This window comes from Chelonia mydas, chromosome 4 (assembly GCF_015237465.2).
Source record: "Chelonia mydas isolate rCheMyd1 chromosome 4, rCheMyd1.pri.v2, whole genome shotgun sequence".
In the NCBI taxonomy this organism is placed as follows: domain Eukaryota; kingdom Metazoa; phylum Chordata; order Testudines; family Cheloniidae; genus Chelonia; species Chelonia mydas.
In genome coordinates, this window is record NC_057852.1 from 80316065 (window position 1) to 80335232 (window position 19168).

At 41.0% G+C, this 19168-nt stretch overlaps 1 protein-coding gene across 8 annotated transcripts in view; it reads left to right on the forward strand.

Annotated features, from left to right (window-relative positions):
• PRIMPOL (primase and DNA directed polymerase) overlaps positions 1–19168 on the forward strand; it is a 42395-nt gene that overhangs the window by 13078 nt on the left and 10149 nt on the right. For 6 of the 8 annotated variants that reach the window (XM_043546050.1, XM_037897611.2, XM_043546053.1 and 3 more), the window contains exons 4-11: positions 7157–7248; positions 8052–8193; positions 9850–9997; positions 13843–14136; positions 16318–16480; positions 17920–18014; positions 18868–18954; positions 19056–19164. In XM_043546050.1, coding sequence (XP_043401985.1) covers positions 7157–7248; positions 8052–8193; positions 9850–9997; positions 13843–14136; positions 16318–16480; positions 17920–18014; positions 18868–18954; positions 19056–19164 — 1130 coding nt within the window. The remainder of the gene's footprint in view (positions 1–7156; positions 7249–8051; positions 8194–9849; positions 9998–13842; positions 14137–16317; positions 16481–17919; positions 18015–18867; positions 18955–19055; positions 19165–19168) is intronic. The other 2 variants (XM_037897614.2, XM_043546054.1) reach the window with 2 other exon arrangements.

A 19168-nucleotide genomic window follows, 5' to 3' on the forward strand; every position in this document is an offset into this window, starting at 1 on the left:
TGTTGCTCCATAGAGCAACACAGTCATCTCCTCACCTTAGACAAAGAAATGATGCCATGTTGAGGTAGGAGGCATGAGGGCACATGTAGGCTCTTGAGGAGCCCTAACAGGTCTGGGGAAGAGGGGATAAGGAATGTTGTGATTCAAACAGGTATCCTTGCCACGTGGCGGTTGTAAGTAAGAAATTGTAGATCATTAACTTGTTTAAAATCAGCAAGGGGAAGAAAGGCAGAAAGAAGCCAAAGTTCACTATATTTAAAAATAGGGACTTTATATTGAAGTATCATATTAGGTGAATTACTTTGACTTAGAAAGTCAAGATAACAAAATTCAGGTAATATTTATATCTGTCCTTCTAAAGACCAAGGGAGAGAGTGTCAAAAACACAAATGGCAGTTACATGAAAATCTCCACCCACCCAGTTTTATAGCATGAGAAGTCCTGGCTTGATCTGAAGTCTAGGGGCATGGCAGCACTTTAACGTGGCTCGTGTAGTCGTGGCATAGCGCTGGGAGGGAACTCTCCCAGTGCTATAAAAAAAACACCACCACAAAGTCAGTAGCTACCAGGGCTGGGAGCATAGCTTCCAGCGCTGGTGCACTGTCTACGCTAGCACTTTACAGTGCTGAAACTTGCAGTGCTTGGGGAGGGAGGTGTTTTTTCACACCCCTGAGTGAGAAAGTTGCAGCTCTGTAAAGTGCCAGTGTAGACAAGCCCTAAGACCTTGTCTAGATGAGAAAACTATAGCCAAATCAGTTTAGAAACTGATTAAACTGTTTAGCTAAAGCAATTTAATTAGCTTCACACTGATTTAGTTAAACTGTTCCAATTTTCTCATCTAGACAAGGTCTAATGTAGGCCCCTGGCTCCACCACACCCATGATCCACCACACCCATGATTTCAGCCGGTCAGTCCTCTTCACCTTTACATGCTGTATTTTTTTCTAATACTTTTTCCTTTTAAAAAGTGTCAATTATGAAAAACAATTTTCTACTTCAATTTTCCCTACAGAGGAGTAAGTAAGGGGCCACACTAATCCTGAGTGTCCAGGAAAACACAGACAACAAATTGGAACAAAAAATACTAAACCAACAAACTAATATTTGGGAGTTTCCCATTCATTTAACTGGGAAGCTACAATGATGACCCAGTCATATGGTAGTCTGCGGTGATATAAATAGCAGCCCTCACATGATCCAAAATGATGTCTACCAGGAAGTACTGTTGGCTTCTTCTGGGTCCAGAGGAAACCCAGAATGGTGTGTTTAATAACAAATACATAAAAAATTACTGCTCTGAAGTCAGGGTGCTTGGTCTCCTGGGTGCCTGGAAGGAAAGAGCCAGCTCTGCGTTATGCATCCCACAACTGGGTTTTTCTTGTCTTTCTTTCCCCTGGCGGCTTTATATATGGTTTCAGTGAGGGTCACTCTCCAGTCTTAAGTGGTGCACTGCTCCATCACAGTTCTTCTAAGTGTCTTAAAAATAAATTACTGTTTTATGAGAAAGATCATAAATTTACCTATTTCAGTTAGGGCTTGTCTACACTGGCAAGTTTCTGTGCTGTAAAGCAGCTTTTTGTGCTCAAACTGCAGACGTGTACACACTGCCAAGCCACTTTGCGCTGAAACTCCTCAGTTACAGCGCTGCAAAAAACCCACGTTGACGAGAGTCGTAAGGCTATTTGTGCAGAGGCTCCAGCGCTCTATTGCCAGTGTAGATGGTTGATTACTTTCTTTGCTGTAATTGGCCTCCAGAACTGTCCCATAATGCCTTAAGTGATCACTCTGCTCATTGTTTTGAACTTGGCTGCCCTGGAGACATGCGCCCCTCCCCTTTCAAAGCACCGTTTCTGACAGCTCTTGTACGCTGTGCTGATCTGCTCCAGGACACAAGGCAAATCATTAATGTGGAATGCTCCTGCTGTTAAACACAAAGGCAGGGGGGGGTGTGTGTGTGAGAGAGACAGATTGCTGTGCAGAGAGCCTAGGGAGGGAGGCAAGGGCTGATGTCAGGGTTTCCCCCTTCCCCTGCCTCAGGGCCTGTTGCTTCCTGCCGCTGTCTGAACTTGTAAGACAGCATGCTGACAAACTCTCTGTCCCACAAAACACACTCTCTCCCCTTCTCCATTCAGACACGCTTTCCCCCCCCCCTTCAGTTGAAAAGCAGCTTGCAATGTCGTAGGATGCCCATGGAACAATGGGATTGGGAAACCTGCATCATGTGACGCTGAGCCTGCCCCATGGGGTATCATCCCAAAGCATCCTGCAGCCAGTTGCACAGTGGAATAGCTACCACAATGCACTGCCGTCTTTGCCGTTGCAAGAGCTGCTAATGTAGATGCGCTCCAGCATCACAAGGAGCACAGTGTGGACACACAACAGCAGTTTAATTCCAGCATTTTAATAAAAGTGGCATAACTTGTGGCGCAAAAACTTGCCAGTGTAGACATACCCTTAGTCACTGGTCTGTTTTATTCAAACGTTTCATAAATGTACTCCTTTAATGAAACTAGCCTTTTTCTGGTATTGAAACATATTACTGTACCTAAACAATTGTATTAACATCAGTTTGAGTCAGTAAACTTGTCAAACATATAAACTGTCATTGAAGGGACAGCATCAACTTGATGGCTACTCAATTAAAAAAAAGTAGGAGTGGTGTGATGGGGTGTTTACCCCACACAGATTAACCAGCTTGGGTGCACCTGGAGGGCGAGTCAAGACTAATTAGAAATAAAGCCCGAGGGGGTGGGAGAGGAGAGTTTGTCTCTATAAAGAGCTGTGTGAAGTCAGTTGGGGAGGAGAGAAAGTGGGAAGTGTCATCTCTCTGGGAAGAAACCTGAAAAGAAGGTCGAGACAGGAGAAAGTCTTCTCTAGGAGGCTGGAAGCTCCTGAACAAAGGCCCTGATGGGCTGAAGCCCAGGAGAAACCCTGAATAAGGGGAGGAATGTGCAGCCCCTAGATTGGAGGATTGATTGAACCAGGGAGGAGGACAAGGAGGAGGAGGAGCAGCAGCAAAAACAGAGGCACGCCTGCCTGCTGAGCCCAGCTGGGCTGAAGATTTTCTTTGAATACATTTACTTGTTGGACTTTTGATAAAGGACTCTGATCACTGTAAAGTGGTCTGGCCAGAAGGCCAGGTCACTTCTGCTGCCAGAGTAGGCCAAAGGAGTGTTTTAGGGAAACAGAGGTACAGCTGCCACAATTCTATGTCTGGCCACAAGGGGGCATGTTAGGCTTGGCAAGGTTGCCACATGTGGGGGCTTGTTTAGGATCTGCAGAGTACCCCTCTGAAAAAGGAGGAATAAAAGAGAAGCTACAAAATGGAGGAAGTAGTCAGCCTATTAGCAGCGCAGCAGGATCATACTCAGGTTGTCCTGCAAGGACATCCGGCAGCTGCAGTAGAAGTGTTTCCTGCAGTGCCTGGAAAAATGGACCTCAGGCAGTTGATCGGCTTCTAGGTAAGAAGACCCCAGCAATCCAGTCCTAGGATTCGCAAAGCTGGGGTCAGACAACGACCCAGAAGCTTTTTTTGTGTACTTTTGAATAGGTGGCTAGGACATCAGGATAGGCAGAATCATCCTGCGTGGCCCACATGGCCCTGTTTCAGTTCAGGGAAGCTCATGTAGCATACAGGGCCCCCGCCAAAGAGCAGTCAAAATCATATCCTGTGGAGAAGCTGGATGATACCTGAAGCCTATCGTCACTGCATTAGAATGGAACCATTTCCTCAAGAAGCATGGCCTAGGGTGATGGCTCAGCAGCTCCAAGACCTGGCATGGCACTGACTGTCCAGAAGCTAGTTCTGTAGACAGAATTATGGATCACATTGTCTTAAAATAATTGCTGCAGATTCTGCAAGCAGGGGCCCAAAGTTAGGTCTGGCAGTTTTGGCCAGTTTACATTGGTACTGCAGCGGAAAGAACAGAGGTGGATGATACCGAGCAAGCTGAGTAGTGGGCCAAAGCAAAGATCATCATCCTGAGGAAGGCTGAAAGAGGTAAAACCCCAGACTGCAAAGAGTTGGGGGAAACATGGGGAGGAAGAGTCCTGGGTGGTTCTAAGTTTCAGGGCCAAAATGAGGTATCAACTCCAGAGTCACTTCCCTAGCCCAGTGGAAGCACTCCAGGAGGTAGCTGCGGAAACCCGGTCATATGTTTCAGCTGTGGCTGACCAGGGCATGTGAGAAAAGAGTGTCCCATGTTGGAGTGGGGCATTATAACCTGGTTTGTGGTTTGGGAGGCTCTTCAAGGCAGGGTTGAACCCTACCATATGTGGTGTCTGTCAAACTGCAGAAACAAGTGACGAAAGGTCTGGTTGTCTCAGGCTGTAGGCAGACTCTTATTGCAGAAGTGGACTTATATCTGGTAAGATGGACTGGCAGATACATATCCTGTATACACAGAGAGACTCGAATATACCCAGTCATGGTGGTGGAATTGGAGGTACAGGGTCAGGGTGGCCAAGTGAGAGTCGGAGTGATGAGGAACTGACCAGACACTGACCAGGTTTCCTGGCCTTGGTGTGGCAAAACCCAAGCCAGTTAAGGAGATACTTACCCAGACCAATGATCGGGGTGCTCAGCTCTTCTGAGCACACTGATGATGATTGGAGAGACTTGTTAAATTGCCTGGAGACTGCTGAGAGAATTAGAGAGGAAATTCTGAGACTCCTCATAGTCTAGAGGAACAATTACAGGAAGATAAACAGGACTTGGCAGAAGTAAATGCCTCTCAGCATTGAATTATAATGAAGGCGGCAAAGTTAGAGCAGGACTTGGTCTGGACCAAGGCAGAATTGGAGCACAAAAGCAACAGAGCCAAGAGTTCAGGCCGGAGCTAGCTACATGTCTGGTGGCAAGGAATTACACAAATAAAGGGCCTAAAGTTGTGCCGGAACAATGTACTCTGGGGACACAAACCAACCCCCTGGTAGAAGCAAAGGGGTTTTGAAGACAGCGGCGTGGCAGCAGACTGAGGAAGTTCAGATGCCAACCAGCTGACCGGGGGTAGGGTGAGAAGTCAGCTGAAAAGGCCAGAGGCCCTGGCAACAGGTATATTGAAGGGAACAGAAATGGAGGAAGTGGTGACTGATACAGCAAGGCTTCAGGAAAAGCTGATGGCAGCAGAGCAGACCGTGGAGGAGGAAAAGGCAAATCTAGAGAAGGTGAAAAGGGAGTGGGAATTCCAGACAGAGCTCCTGGAAGATGATAAGCAGAGACTACACGTGGGGGGGCATGCAAGGTCATGTCCCTCCCTCCCCTGCCGAGATTTGATGCTTGGCTTATACTGAGCATGCTCAGTAACTGAAGCAGTTGAGGATGGCTGCCCTCACTCTGCCACCCCACCTCTCAGCAGGCACAGGTCATCGAGAAGAGCTCATTTGACAGCCAGTTGGCAGTCCTCCTGGCACCAGGCAGGATGTAGTCTTGAGGGAGAGGCAATGTGATGGGGTGCACCGGGGGCATGGTTCAGGACTAACTAAGGGTATGTCTACGCTACCCATGTTACAGCACGGCCGCGGCAGCGCTGTGACATGGGCAGTGTGGACACGCTTTATCGCCAAAAGAGAGCTCTCCCAGCAATTAAAAAAAACCAACCCCACCCCGAACGAGCGGTGGTAGCTTTAAAGCGCTGTCTATACTGGCGCTTTTCAGTGCTTAAAACTTTTGTCGCTCAGGGGGGTGTTTTTTCACACCCCTGAACAACAAAAGTTTTAGCGCTGAAAGTGGCAGTGTAGACACAGCCTAAAAATAAAGCCCAGTTGGAGGAGAGCAGGGTTTATATCCATAAAGTGCCAGGAGAGACCAGGTAGGAAGTGCCCTCTCCCTGGGAAGCAGCTGAAAAGAAGGTGGATGGGGTAGGGGAGGACCAGACAGAGTTCTCCAGAGGCAAGCTGAAAGCCTGGCTGAGATGAGGTTCCTGGTGAGCTGGAGCCTGCCAGGAACCATTAGTTAGGGAGAAGTGTTCCAGCCTATGGACTGGGGGATTGAGCGAACGGCGGAGAAGGAGCAGCAGTCCTCAGCACAGTTGTACCTCTGCTGAGCCCAGTCGGGCTGAAGGTTTGCTTTCAATACATTTTGTTGTTGCTCTTTGGTAAAGGACTTGCTGACCCTACAAAGAGCTGAACACTAAATTGATCTGACTGCAGGGCCAAATCACTCTGATGGTTAGAGGAGGCCACAGGACAGTGTGTATGTGTAGGGGAGAGGAAACTGAGGCACAGCTTCTGCAGTGCCACAATTGGCATGGCAAGTTTGCCACAAGTAGTTTCTGGCATTACATCTCTTCCTCAATCTCCCATTTTTTGTTGCCTTTACAATCATCTTTTCTTATTTTAAGACATTTTTCCTCTCCACTCTTACCGCATATCAAACCCACACAGACAGCAGGGAGAACTGACTAACGACCCTATCCTGTGGTTACTTCCATGCAGACTGATCTGTGAGAAGCCCCACTGACTTAAATGGAGCTTGGTGCAGGGGTCTGCCTGTGCAGAGCTCGCTGCAGGATCAGGGTCTGACTCACTATACAGGGGAACAGCGCATATGACAGCGTGCAAAGTAAAATATTTTGAGACAGGTGTTACCAACTCTTCAAATGTCATGAATTTCATTAAAGAAGTTATGACTGCCAAAGCTGTTTCCTAATTATGTTCCAGTTTGGGAGCATTTTTCTCTGTAGAGTCACCTCTGGTTTTACATATAGTATATAATCAAAAGGATGGTTTGGACATCATTTTGCTTGATTTAGGCCATATGTTGCTTCTCTCTTCAGTGGGAATCCCCTTCCCTGTACACTGTTTCTCTTCCCATTGATGTTACCATGCTGCTGATCAAAATAAGATTTTACGAGGCAAATACCACTTGAGGGTTTGATTCAGATCTCAGTTACATCAATGCAAATCCCTACTAGCTTTATTGACTTCAGTGAGCTGCTAAGAGTTATGCTGGTGTAATTTAAATAAGAAGCTGGCTCTTAATTAGCAATAAAAGGTACCTAGGCTTTTTTCTTTAAAACCTAAACCATCCTTTGATAGGTTGTTACTAATTAGAAAATAATTACTAACCTTTGATCTGAGAAATTAATTTCAAGCAAAAGATTTTGATTAGTGATGTGAAAAAGGAACAGTTAACTCTTTCTTTTAATTTAAAAAGGATGTTCATGTATTTGCTTTGGAAACGAACAAAGAAGATGGACAAAGGTATTATCTTGTGACAACATATACAGAGCTTTGGTTTTATTACAAGTGAGTATTTTGAAAAAAGTACCTCTTAGCTGCTTTAAACTTCATCAGGGCTGGGGCTGGTATAGACCAGCTCTCAGAAAGCAGGGTACCATAACTGGCTCCCTGACACTGATCCCCTCAAATGTGCTATAGTGCTTGACCACTGAAGAGAATTGGTATCCATAGTGAACAATCATCATCATTCTGGTGCATCAGCAGATAAAATAATTACATCTTCATGAACCATTTTATATATAATTCTTGACAGTCATTTAACAGAAACATATCACATGATTGAGTTCTGATACTGAAATGTCTAGTAAAAGTTTACAGTCAACTTAAAAAAAAAATTCTAAAATGTTTTAGTCATAGTGCATCTGATAATTAAGTGACAGAATTCTAAAAATCCAATTTTTGTATTTAAGCTCTTTATATTTTGCATTTCTCTCAGTTTGGATATCAAAATTCAAAGAAATTGGTTTCACTTTTGTGTGTAGTTTTACTTTAAGGTTCTCAGCACTAGTGGATTTATTGTTTAAAAATGACTGTTTCCATTAGTTATTTTTATTCGTGAATACATATTTGTTGGTCTTAGGTGTTTGTCAGAATTTATTTTTTACAAAATCTAAATTTTAGGCCACATGTATATTTATGGTGTTTCTTTAGTTAGTCACAAAATTCATACTTTAAGTTGTTCAGAACATAGTAGAGCTAGTCTTTAAAACATTTCAACAAGTGTTTCACTAAAGAGGAATAAAAATCTTTATTTTTTAAAATTATTGTTCATAAACATGGGTGATGATTCTTGACTACTTTCTGTTTAGCAAAGAACAAAAAACAAGTCTCATGCATTGCTATGAAGTTATTCCTGAAAAAGCTGTTTGCAAACTGTATTTTGATTTGGAGTTCTATAAACCAGTGAATCCTGGAGCTGATGGCAAGCAGATGATTGCAAAGTTAATTGAGGTAAAATGAACAATAATTAGAATATAACATATTGTAGGTCTGTCTGTCTTGTTATTGGCCTTAATGTGGATCAAAGAGAGAATAAAGTGAACAAATTTTCCTTATAGTTATTCTATAGCTGAAGTTATCACAAAAAAATGAAAACTGATTACATGTTTTTAGAGAAAATTTAAAAAGCGTGTTTAGATATTGCTAGTTAAAGCAAAGTTTTTCTGGTTTTCCCGCTTTAGAGGAACAAGAGACAAATAGTGGTTGGTATGACAGCATGTTCACCAGAGGCCTGTGACATTTTGTAATTTATCTTTCATTATATTGCCTCTGTAGAGTCTTACTGGTGGATTATGTGGCCCGATACAAGAGCCATAGAACCAAAGAAAGCAGTAAAATTGTTAGGGAGCATGTAAGCATGCTCCTGGGCTCTAACAAAAGACTTCACCCTCTATTTTTCCCTCAGTTCTTCTTTTCCCGGTTGTTTCAAGTCCCTTTTTTCCCCAATGTGGTTTTTATTAAGCTTAGGCCTTTTCTGATTCTTATACAGAGTCACTCCTTGTTAGTTACTGGTTTTACTAATTAGCACAAATGTTGTTTTCATATGGATTTGGTTGGGCTTAATGTCCCGGCCCACCATATCTCCAAAGTGGTGGACAAAGAGAATAAAACGAGCTTTCAGAAATACATCTCCTTCTCTAGTAAAATATCCTGTCTCAGATAAGTACGAAGGTTTAAGAACATTCATCCTAAGAGCCTTGTGCATGCCTCTCGCTGGGAAGGAAAGAAGCCACAGACTGAATGAGGGCTTTTCTCTTGGAGGAGTCCTTAGAGGATCCACCTCTTTTGGGAGCATGAGAGTCAGTTGTGAAATCTAAGGGATCCTCAAAATCAAAGAAGATTGTTGGATCCAAAAGGAGGGATCTGAGGTACCAAGTTCTGAAGCTTTTGGACTCGTTGGATCTAAGGTCATAACTCTGGCCCTAGATATAATGTGACTAAGGGCTTGTCTACACTGGCAATTAACAGAGCTGTAACTTTCTCGCTCAGGGGTGTGAAAAAACACCCCCCTGAGCGCAGCAAGTTGCAGCACTGTAAAGCGCCAGTGTAAACAGGGCCCCAGCTCTGGGAGCCGCACTCCCAGTGCTGATAGCTACGCCCCTCGTGGAGGTGGGGTTTTTAGAGTGCTGGGAGAGCTCTTTCCCAGCGCTGCGCCACGACCACACAAGGCACGTTAAAGTGCAGACGCTGCAGCGCTTTAGCGTTGCCAGCGTAGACTAGCCCTAAGTTGTCGTAGGTGTGGATTGTAGAGTCTTCAACGCTGGTTGTCACTGGAGCTGTAAACTGTACTTGGGAAGCAGTGTAACAGAAAAATGTATAGATGAGGTGGTATATTAGGCTTTTGGGTGAGAAACTGGAAATTTGCAACAGTCTGCTACTGGTACCATAACCATACACTTATTCAATTTATAAGGTAAAATATGTGTTTGTATTTTGGTTAGACTTTAATAAGTCATGAAACTTCATAGTCTAAAAAAACTGTACGTTCAAAACCAAAAATATCTTTGAAATGAATGAAGACATAAAATCTGCCCTCCTGTCACAATCTATGGGTACCTTTTAGTTATTAAAAAAACAAAAAATAGCCTACTTTTTTTTATTTTTCAGCTTTTTAGTAAAAAGCTGGAAGAACTTTATGGAGTTAAATGTTCAGCTGAAGATGTCTTGAACTTAGATTCCAGCACTGATGAAAAATTTAGCCATCACTTAATATTTCTGCTTCCCAAGACAGCATTTCAGGATAATATTAATGTTGGTAAGCATATTTTCTTATTTCTAGTACATAAAAAGGAAATGTGTGGAATTTTAATATCTTAATAGTACAATCAAGCACTCAGATATTATGGTAATGGGGACTATAGGTGGAAACAAATATGTATTTTCAGTTACATATTTGTGTTTTATTGTGCTTCAACTGATTTCCTGCTCACGTATTTTCTTTTGTTTTCTGTGACTAGTAGTGCAATTTCTCATCAGCCTTCTACTTCAAGGAAACAGCTACTCTGTGTGTGTGTGTGTCTATACTGTATTTACAGAACAAAGACATCACAAAAGCTGGTAAAAGGCTTGATGATAGTTTTACAGTTGCTTACTTATTTTGTAGATTAAGGTGTTTGTTTTTTTAATTGGCTGAAGTTAAACTTTATTAGCCAGATTCTTGAGTCCAGCTGAGCTATGCTAGCTCAAGACCTCAGTGAAAGGGCAAAGGCATAGCTTAAAGCTGCCTTTGCATTAGCCTGATCTAGGGAACAGTGGGAAGCTCTTTGGTTCTTGACATAAGTTGGAATGTCTTCTAGGCTACAGCCACCCCTCATGGACCATTTTGCCAACCCAGGATTGCCAAAGCAATCCTTGCATAGCAAACTCTCTGTCTAGCCCAGAGCTAGGTATGGAGGGACTACACCACTTCCTCCAGCCCCACACTCTCATGCTACTTACTCTTGTGGGGCTTGGAGGAAGTGGTGTAGTCCCTCCATACCTAGCTCTGGGCTAGACAGAGAGTTTGCTATGCAAGGGGAACATTCAGCTGTCCTTCAGGGCAGCTTTCTGGCTGGTAAGTGCCCTGGAACGATACAAAGAAGCCAGACTGGAACCAAGAATCTGGCCCTAAATGCCCCTGTTGGTCCTTATCTTGCTCCCATTGAATCACTGAGAGTTTTGCTATTGACACCAGTGGGATTACAATAAAATCCTTCATTTCGTAAGAGTAAGAAAAGCTGCCTGGGCGTGATTTGAGAGCACAGGAGTGACAGGCTCCTTGTTCTCAGGGTCAAGTGCCTGGCCCCACCCCAGCCTAGAGCAACAATTACAGAGAAAGTCTGACTTTGCTCCTGCAGCCCTGGGCTGGAGCATATGCTGTCACTCTGTGAGGATAGTACATACAGTCTGGTCAGCACTGGGGGCTGTGAGGGGATGGAGCATGCTCAGTGAAGACAGAATCTTTGGCAAATTTAGCAATAAAACTGTAAGAAGTGTGTACTGAGCATGTGTGAACTGAGATTTTTTTCAGAGGTTGACAACTTGGGCCAAATTTTCACAGTAACAGCAAAAGGTACATACCAACCCTGGCCCAAAGGCCACACCCTGCCAAATTTCAAGTCCCTGGTCCAAACATGGGGATGCTACAGCTTCTCAAAGAAAAGGACAACAGAATTTTTTTTAATATTGCAAAACAACGTATTTTCCCCTAACCTCAGTTTCATAAGCAGTTAAATCATTTTGGCTGAAACCTCTTTCCCCCGCCCCAAAAAAGAAAGAAAGAAAAAAGAAAAACCAAGAAACCAGCTTGAGGTAGACACCTCATATGGAAAATTTCAAACCAAACAAATAAAAGGCTGGCAAAGTTATAAGCAACTGCAAACAGATTCCTACAATGGGAAGTGTTGGGCAACCTTAATGTTAGGCAGTGCTACTAGCCTCGCCCGGCATATAGCATGAGCAGTATATTGCTCATTATTTTCATTAAGACTAGTAGAAACAAATAAAACCATTTCTTCTCCCTGTTTCCCCCCACCTCCCCCCCAAGACTCTTCTACTGCAGCCACAAAACCAAAATGATTAAATGTGATCATTAAACGCTTTATCAGTCTAAAAGTTTGATTCTGTAACCTCGTTCTTGTAAAGTTATTAAAGAATGTGTGGATCAAAAGTATTTTATTTAAAACTAATTTTAGCCTTGTGATCTAGATAGCTAAGTGTAGAATAAACCCATACTCTTTCAGTTTATTACATCAGCTGTTCCCTTTCAATAAGAGCACTTGAGCTATTACTTCCAGCCCATTGGTTAGGCTTTTCCTATCACCATTGTGAACTAAATTATTAACGCGACTGGACATTAAATGTTTGTGTTTAAAATCAGTCATGGTTATAATAGATTTATAGGGACAGTAGGCAGAGTAAGCAGTAAATGGTTTATTTATTGTTATTTTGCCTTCCTAGCAGTAATAGGAAACTAAATTTGCTTGTGATACAAAGTGTCAGTTTAGTAAACAATGTTACTCTTTAACACACATTAAATATGAAACTCAGATTTAGTTAATCTCTTAATCATCTACATGTCAAAAATGGTTGATTGTCTCTTGAAGATTAGCAGCTTTATAGTTTGAATAATTCAATTTTTAAATGTTGGGTGTAATTATCTACTGATTTTTACATAGAAAATGTCTATAAATTCAGTTTGCTTGATACAGTGATATCCAAGCATCTAAATATCAATCAGGATTTTTTGTATATGAAGAGAGAGGAAGGTCAACAGTTTAAATAAACTGTCCAATGATATTAAAGCGATAAGCAATTTTCTCTCTCTTTTTTTAAATCAAGTCTTTACTGTGGAATACCAGTTAATGAATAATAGATTATTTAATCTCTGATGTTTCCATTATAAATCATCACAACCTGTGTGTTCTCTGGGACAAACTAGAAAATGAAACTGCAGTCTTATCCTAATAAAATTGAGTATTTTATTAGAATTTTTCTGTGTCAAACATTCTGCAAAATAAGTAATATCCTAAAATATTAAGTGTGTTACTCTTCTACCAACCTCTAAGAAGGCTTTAAAACAAAGGGATTAAATTCACAGCCGGTTTAAGCAAGTTCAACTCCATTGATATCAGTGGACTTGCACTCATTCATGCGAATAAAAAACCTGTTGTTCAGGCTCCAAGCTGTAGTGGCTGAGGCTCCCTCATATGCCACAGTACTGACCTGTTGTCCAGTCCTGCACTTATGCATGTGAATAGTCCCATTCACATTACTGTAAGTGGTGTGTATAAGTGTTCGCAGAATGAGGCTCCAATTGGCTAAGAGAGTGGAGCATCTCTTCTGCTCACTGGGAATCTGGCAGTCTAATGGGAGATCCAAGTCCATAGTCAATGTCAAATCCAAAATTCTGGCTCATGCTGATCATTGGCAAAGTCATTCGTTACCAAAACCAGCACCCTGTGTGCTCTGATCAGGGATGAAGTACCAGACCATGACTCTTATCACCAGTAGTAACAGTCTTTGGGCAATAGCATGGGTGTCCTGTGCCCTGCTGTCAGGTTGGTAGAGAAGAGTATGGTCCTCCTTTGAAACCCTGCACAAGGCTGGTTTACTAGGACTTTGAACAGGTATCCAAGATTTTTTCCTCAATGTATGAAACTTTGGTTAGAGAAGCTGTAGTGACATTACTACACATTTGCCATTCACAACATTGCAGTTTTTATTATTATTTTGTTTCTAGGACCAGGGCCCACTTGTGTTTGGTGCTGTACAAATATATAGAAACACATGGCTCCTTCCCTGAGGAGCTAATAGCCATTAAGATGGTGAAGGGTGTGAGAGAATGATACAACCAAAATATGGACAGTTCTTACATACCTGTTTTAACATGGTGAGGTGTCTTAAAATACAGCAGCACAAACTTCAGTTTCAACTAAAGTTCATGCCAAAACTTGGGCCTCCCATTTAGCAGTTTAAAGCATTGGTTGTGCACCAGACTTAGAAGAGAGAGAAACTCTATCCTGGTTTTTTATTTGAAAGTCTTTGCACAAAACATATTAAATGCATTTTTAACTTGTGACTAAACAGACCCTGATCCATTTCTTTTCTTATTATTTTAAGGTAATTTTGTGAAAACAGTTTTGCAACCTGCTCTTGTTTTAATTGAAAATAAAGCTGATGCTCTGATTCTAGAAGAAGGGGCGGACAGTGTTGTTTCCCAGTCTTCCAAAGCAACAGCTGAAATAGATGGTACTGTTGTAAACCTCGGTGCAGTGAAGGAGCCTCCTGGGAAATGGCAATCTAATATGCACAAAACGCTGGAAAATGGAACACGGCAACAGAACGAAAATCCTGATCTTTCCTTTCTAGTTGTGAATGATAAGGAGGGAGGCAAGCAACTTGTCGTCGATCTGGGTAAATATAAAAATTAGTTACTGACAGAATTCTGAGCCAAATTCTGCCATCAGATGCATGCACAGAAAATGCGTCCTGCGGGAAGGAGGCATTTGCATGCACATCTTAAGTAAGAATTCAGCTCCATATTATGTGTATTTTATTCCTGTTAAGGTTGTGTACTGGAATGCAACAAAGGTTAAGTAACCAGAGATGATTTATGCTTTGATCCCAGCACTATTTGCACAGTGTTTTGCTTAATGTACAGTAATATAATTAAGTACTGAACATACAACAAAATGCAGGATGCAATTCAATAAAAATCAAACAAATTATCTTAAAAGCTGTATTTTAAATTTGGCCTTAAATATTGACATGCTTGTGGAACTTTTAATATTACTTGAGGTTCCATAATGTTGTTCCACAGTAAATAAAAACTCTGTCCCTTGGAGACTTCAGTTTATCTTGAGGATCTATCACCCCTTGATGATAAGGGGGACAATAGTTGCACGGGGTCATTGGTTCAGTTAAATGGCAAGTGGCTTGATCACAAAGATGGGGACTAGAGAGGCAGTCTGTTTGATAGTTGTGTATTTAAGATTTGTCACAGACTACCTAAAGCAAGGGATGGGTACTCCTTTTTAATGGTGTGTATAAGTATAAGGAATGTATGATTCCGAACATCTTCTAGAGATAATTGAAAGTTAAGGCCTAATCCATTTGAACCTATTGAATAGAAACTGCAGAATCCATAATCCAGGTAATTTTAGGAAGCAAACAAGGTGCTGCATTTTGAATGGTCTAGAAAATTCATGTGAATAAAATCAAATAATGATCAACAAGAAATGCCTTGTTCAAATATATTCACAGTCAATGGCATACATGTAGCTTGTTAATTGCCCTACCCCCAAAAAAGTGAAGATCTGTGTGTAATTCCTGTATACTGAGCAGAATTTTTTCTCTTAAAAAATACAAATTCAAAGTAATTGGAAAGCACGGACAGGTCTACAATGACTTCTTTTACCACAGTTTTCATTTTGGCTTCTGAATTGCTTTACTATGTTATCTTTCACTATGAAGTTTTGGAAGACTGGCTTATTGGTAACAATCTTGGGGTTTTTTTACATATTAGTAGGTGGCTCAGCTGAGTACAGTGACACAGTAATACAGTGTTCTGGACACATCTATTTTTGTATTTGCCACAGAAAAGTTATTTTGTAACTACTCTCAGCAGTGTTCTTCCTTGAATAGCAGGTACCTAACTTCCAAGACTTCGCTTGCACTGTTATGTTGGTTCCCCAAAAAGAGAGTAACAAAGTGCTCTGCAACAGAAGAACTGTGACTGTAACTAATAACAGTAACTCCTGCAGAGACTAGTGAATAAAAAATAAGGTGGGAGGGTGCAGTTATGCAGCACACTAAGCTGATAATGTGTGGGTTTGTTACTTCCGTTTTTGGTTTTAGTTCACAGTTAGCTAGAACATGGTGGGCTTACCACCCTAAATTAAAAAATGATTGGTAGACAGAGACCAAGAACAAATTGGAGCAGGATATTGCAAGACAAAATTGGGATGCAATATATCAGTCATGCCAATGCTCTTAGTCCTTAAACTTTCATGAGAACTAAATTCAGCTTTAGAATTAAACAATTCCCCCCCACACACACACACACGCAAAGTCTCGAGCAGAATTGCTCATACTTGCCAACCCATATTTGTTTTGGGATTGTGATGCGAACTGCATTTTTCTGACTACCACTCTTGTTGTTGAAGTGCAACTATGATGTAGTCACACTGACACACAGAGAATAGGAAACTGATAAATTGCCAAACCATGTTTACAAAGTAAAATAGTTACATGATTTTTCATGCTAGGAAAAAGAACAATTAGACTGGAGAATGATTTGCAGAGATTTTGAAATAGTACCAAATAACTAGTATTTACTTAAAATGTCTGTACAGCAGTTTTGAGTGATTGTCCTCATAGTTGAATATTATGGATAAAAATATATGGCTGCATGATTCATTCTTATCCTGCTATATAACTCCTACTGTGAGAAATGAACTGGGATAAATATAACCATTTGTGTTTACTCCTTTAAATGCTTTTTTCTCAGACACCCAAATATAGTGTATAAACAATACATATGAGAGAACCTAGCCAACTGTAAATACATTATGAAACCTCTCTCTCTCCCTGCAGGAGTTTATACAAAGAATAGAAATTTCCGGCTCTATAAGTCATCAAAAGCAGGAAAGCATATGACTTTGAAAATAGCTGAAGATAACAAGTTTGTTCCTAAACCCAAAAAGAATATCTCTGTTGAGGAGCAATATTTCCTTTCCTCTTTGGTTTGCAATGTTCGGTAACAGTTTAATTACAGTGCTATGTAAAGTACTTTAAATTGTAGACTTCAGTAATATTTATAATTGCTGTAGCAGCAACCACTACTGTTGTGGGGGCTGACATTCCACTGAGACTGATGCATTCTATTCTAGGGAAGTTCAGCCATTGGTTTCAGCAGATAAATTTTTCTGATGGTTATTCCTTGAAGCAAAGGTTTGTCAGAAATCCAATCTGCTGCACCTACCTTTAAATGTGCAATAAATTCAGAGAACTTGTGCCATTTGTGATGGTTTCTGAACTGCACTCTGTGCGTGTGTGTGTATGGGGAGGGAGGTTGTGTGTGTTTGTTTGTTTTTTTTAATTTTTGTTTGAGACGAAGAATTTGACTTGTTCAAGGTTATTCAGCTGAGAAGTGCTACATTTCTATCACTGTAAATTAGATAGGACTCTGAAATGGACCAAAATCCAAAACTGCCCTCACCGAACCATTTAAGAGAGAATAACTCCAATCTAGACACAGAAGAAAGTGAAAAGCATTATTTTCTGTGTAAACTTTAGTGAGCAACAGCAGTTTTCCTTAGTGCTGCACAAATATATGCAACACAATTTATTATCAAAAGAGGCTGCAATCTAAGGACCTAATCCTGAAATGTACTGAGTGTTTTTTTGGGAGATGAGAGGCAACCAAAATTGCTCATGACTTCAGTACTCAGCACCTCACAGGATTGAGCCACAGTTGAGCTGCATTTATTATGGAGTTTTGATTGTAAATATCTTTTTAAAGATGCATATTACATTCAACATTCCTGTAAATCTTTGGTTGTCATGGGCCTCAATTAAGCACCTGTCAGGGATGGTCTAGAATGGATAATACTTAGTCCTGCCTTGAGTGCAGGGGACTGGACTAGATGACCTCTCGAGGTCCCTTCCAGTTCTGAGATTCTAAGCATGTGCCTAAATACCTTGCTCAATTGAGGCCTATATCCTATAGTATAATTAAAAAAAAACCAAACCAGACTTCAGTGGAGTCATTCCTGAGTAAGGACAAGAAATCATCTATTGTAGAATTTGCCCCATATGATGGTTTGTTTTCATGCCAGAAACACAGCAAAGAAAAAACATAGTTCTTTGCAAATTATTAGTCTAAAAGGGTAAAGTGCAAGACTACTAAAAGCCATCCAAAAGTAAACAATACTTTGCAAGGACACACATATATAGCAAATAGGGCTAGAAGTAGTGCAGAGGATCCTGGGTTGGGTGAGGGTAGATCTTTCTGCCTCTGCTGTGGAAGAAGGAAACTCTGCCCTCTGCTGGAATATGTCAGAGGAAACTTTAAGTTAAAATGAATCCTTTATGTCTGAACAAGAAATAAAGGGGCCATACGAATGGGAAAATGAAGTATGGTATGTCCAGAAATCTGAGTTATGACTTACTTTTCCCACTGTCTGTCTCCATCAGGTTCTCAGAAATTGAAAGAGCCCTAACTTGTGACATCCCAGAAGGGAAGAAAAAAATGTTTAAACAAACAGACAGAGTTTCCAGTAGCACTTCAGGTACTTCATAACAATCTTTTGAATATGTGATTTTACTGAATAGAAAAATTTATCTTAAGTGTTTGCGTCATTAATTTGCTATATGTATTACAGTGCACCTGATCTAATTATGGACTATATCTCAAATTGTATATCTGATAAACTGTATCCTCGTTGGGCTGTTGTTCTTATACATCAGTGGAAACTTTCTGCTGCAGCTTATTTAGGCAATATCCTTTAGCTGAGTCCTGCAGAGGATATGCCCTTCATTTCCCAGGGAAACTGCCTAACTAATTACTCATGCACTAGTAAATTGGGAGCATGCAGGAGTGTCTCTCTTTCCCTGTTCTACAGACCCTTCCAGAGTAAGTTACATGAGCAGCAACTTGGGTGTTTTATATTCAGGATATGGAGTAAAGCTTGAAATTAATAAAGGATCAGAGTGTGCTAACCTAATTGATCCTGCATAATACCGATACTCCACGAAAGCCCCATTGAAATCAATAGGGCTATTTGTAGTGGAAACTAGTATTCAATACAAGTCAGAATCTAGTCCACAGTGTAGAGTTTTCTTGTCCCCAGGAATAGTAAGCATTGACCAATCTCCATAGTATAAGAGCATGTGCTAATTGTTAATTGTAACCTGCCTTTCCCAAAAGTAGGGATCTGGCTCCAGACTTCCTGAGCAAGGGCAACTTTTTCTATAACGAAAAATGCTTTCCAAGATGTATACCAGTTAGACACTGAGCCCAGTCCTGCTTTATTGATGGTAATGGGACTAGGAGTAGGTCCTTAATGGCTAGTGAGATTCAAGTACACTTATTTTTATTCTGAGTTTGTATAATCTGTAACAGTAACTTGTGTTTTTAAACAGATCCCATAGAAGGATATCAATATTCACCTTATCCAGAAATTGATTGTTTTGTCCTTTCTTTAGTTAACAAAGATGATGCTCATGGAGGTAAGGACCATCACCATCACTTTTTTATTTTTTAAAGAGAGTCAGACATATATTCTCAAGATGTTATAAATTATTTTTAAAAAGGGTACTTAATTTTCCAGGGATACGACGATGGAATTATTTTTCCTTGGAAGAACTCCTTGTTTATGACATATCCAGATATCGCTGGTGTAAAAATATTGGAAGAGCCCACAAAAGTAATAACATAATGTAT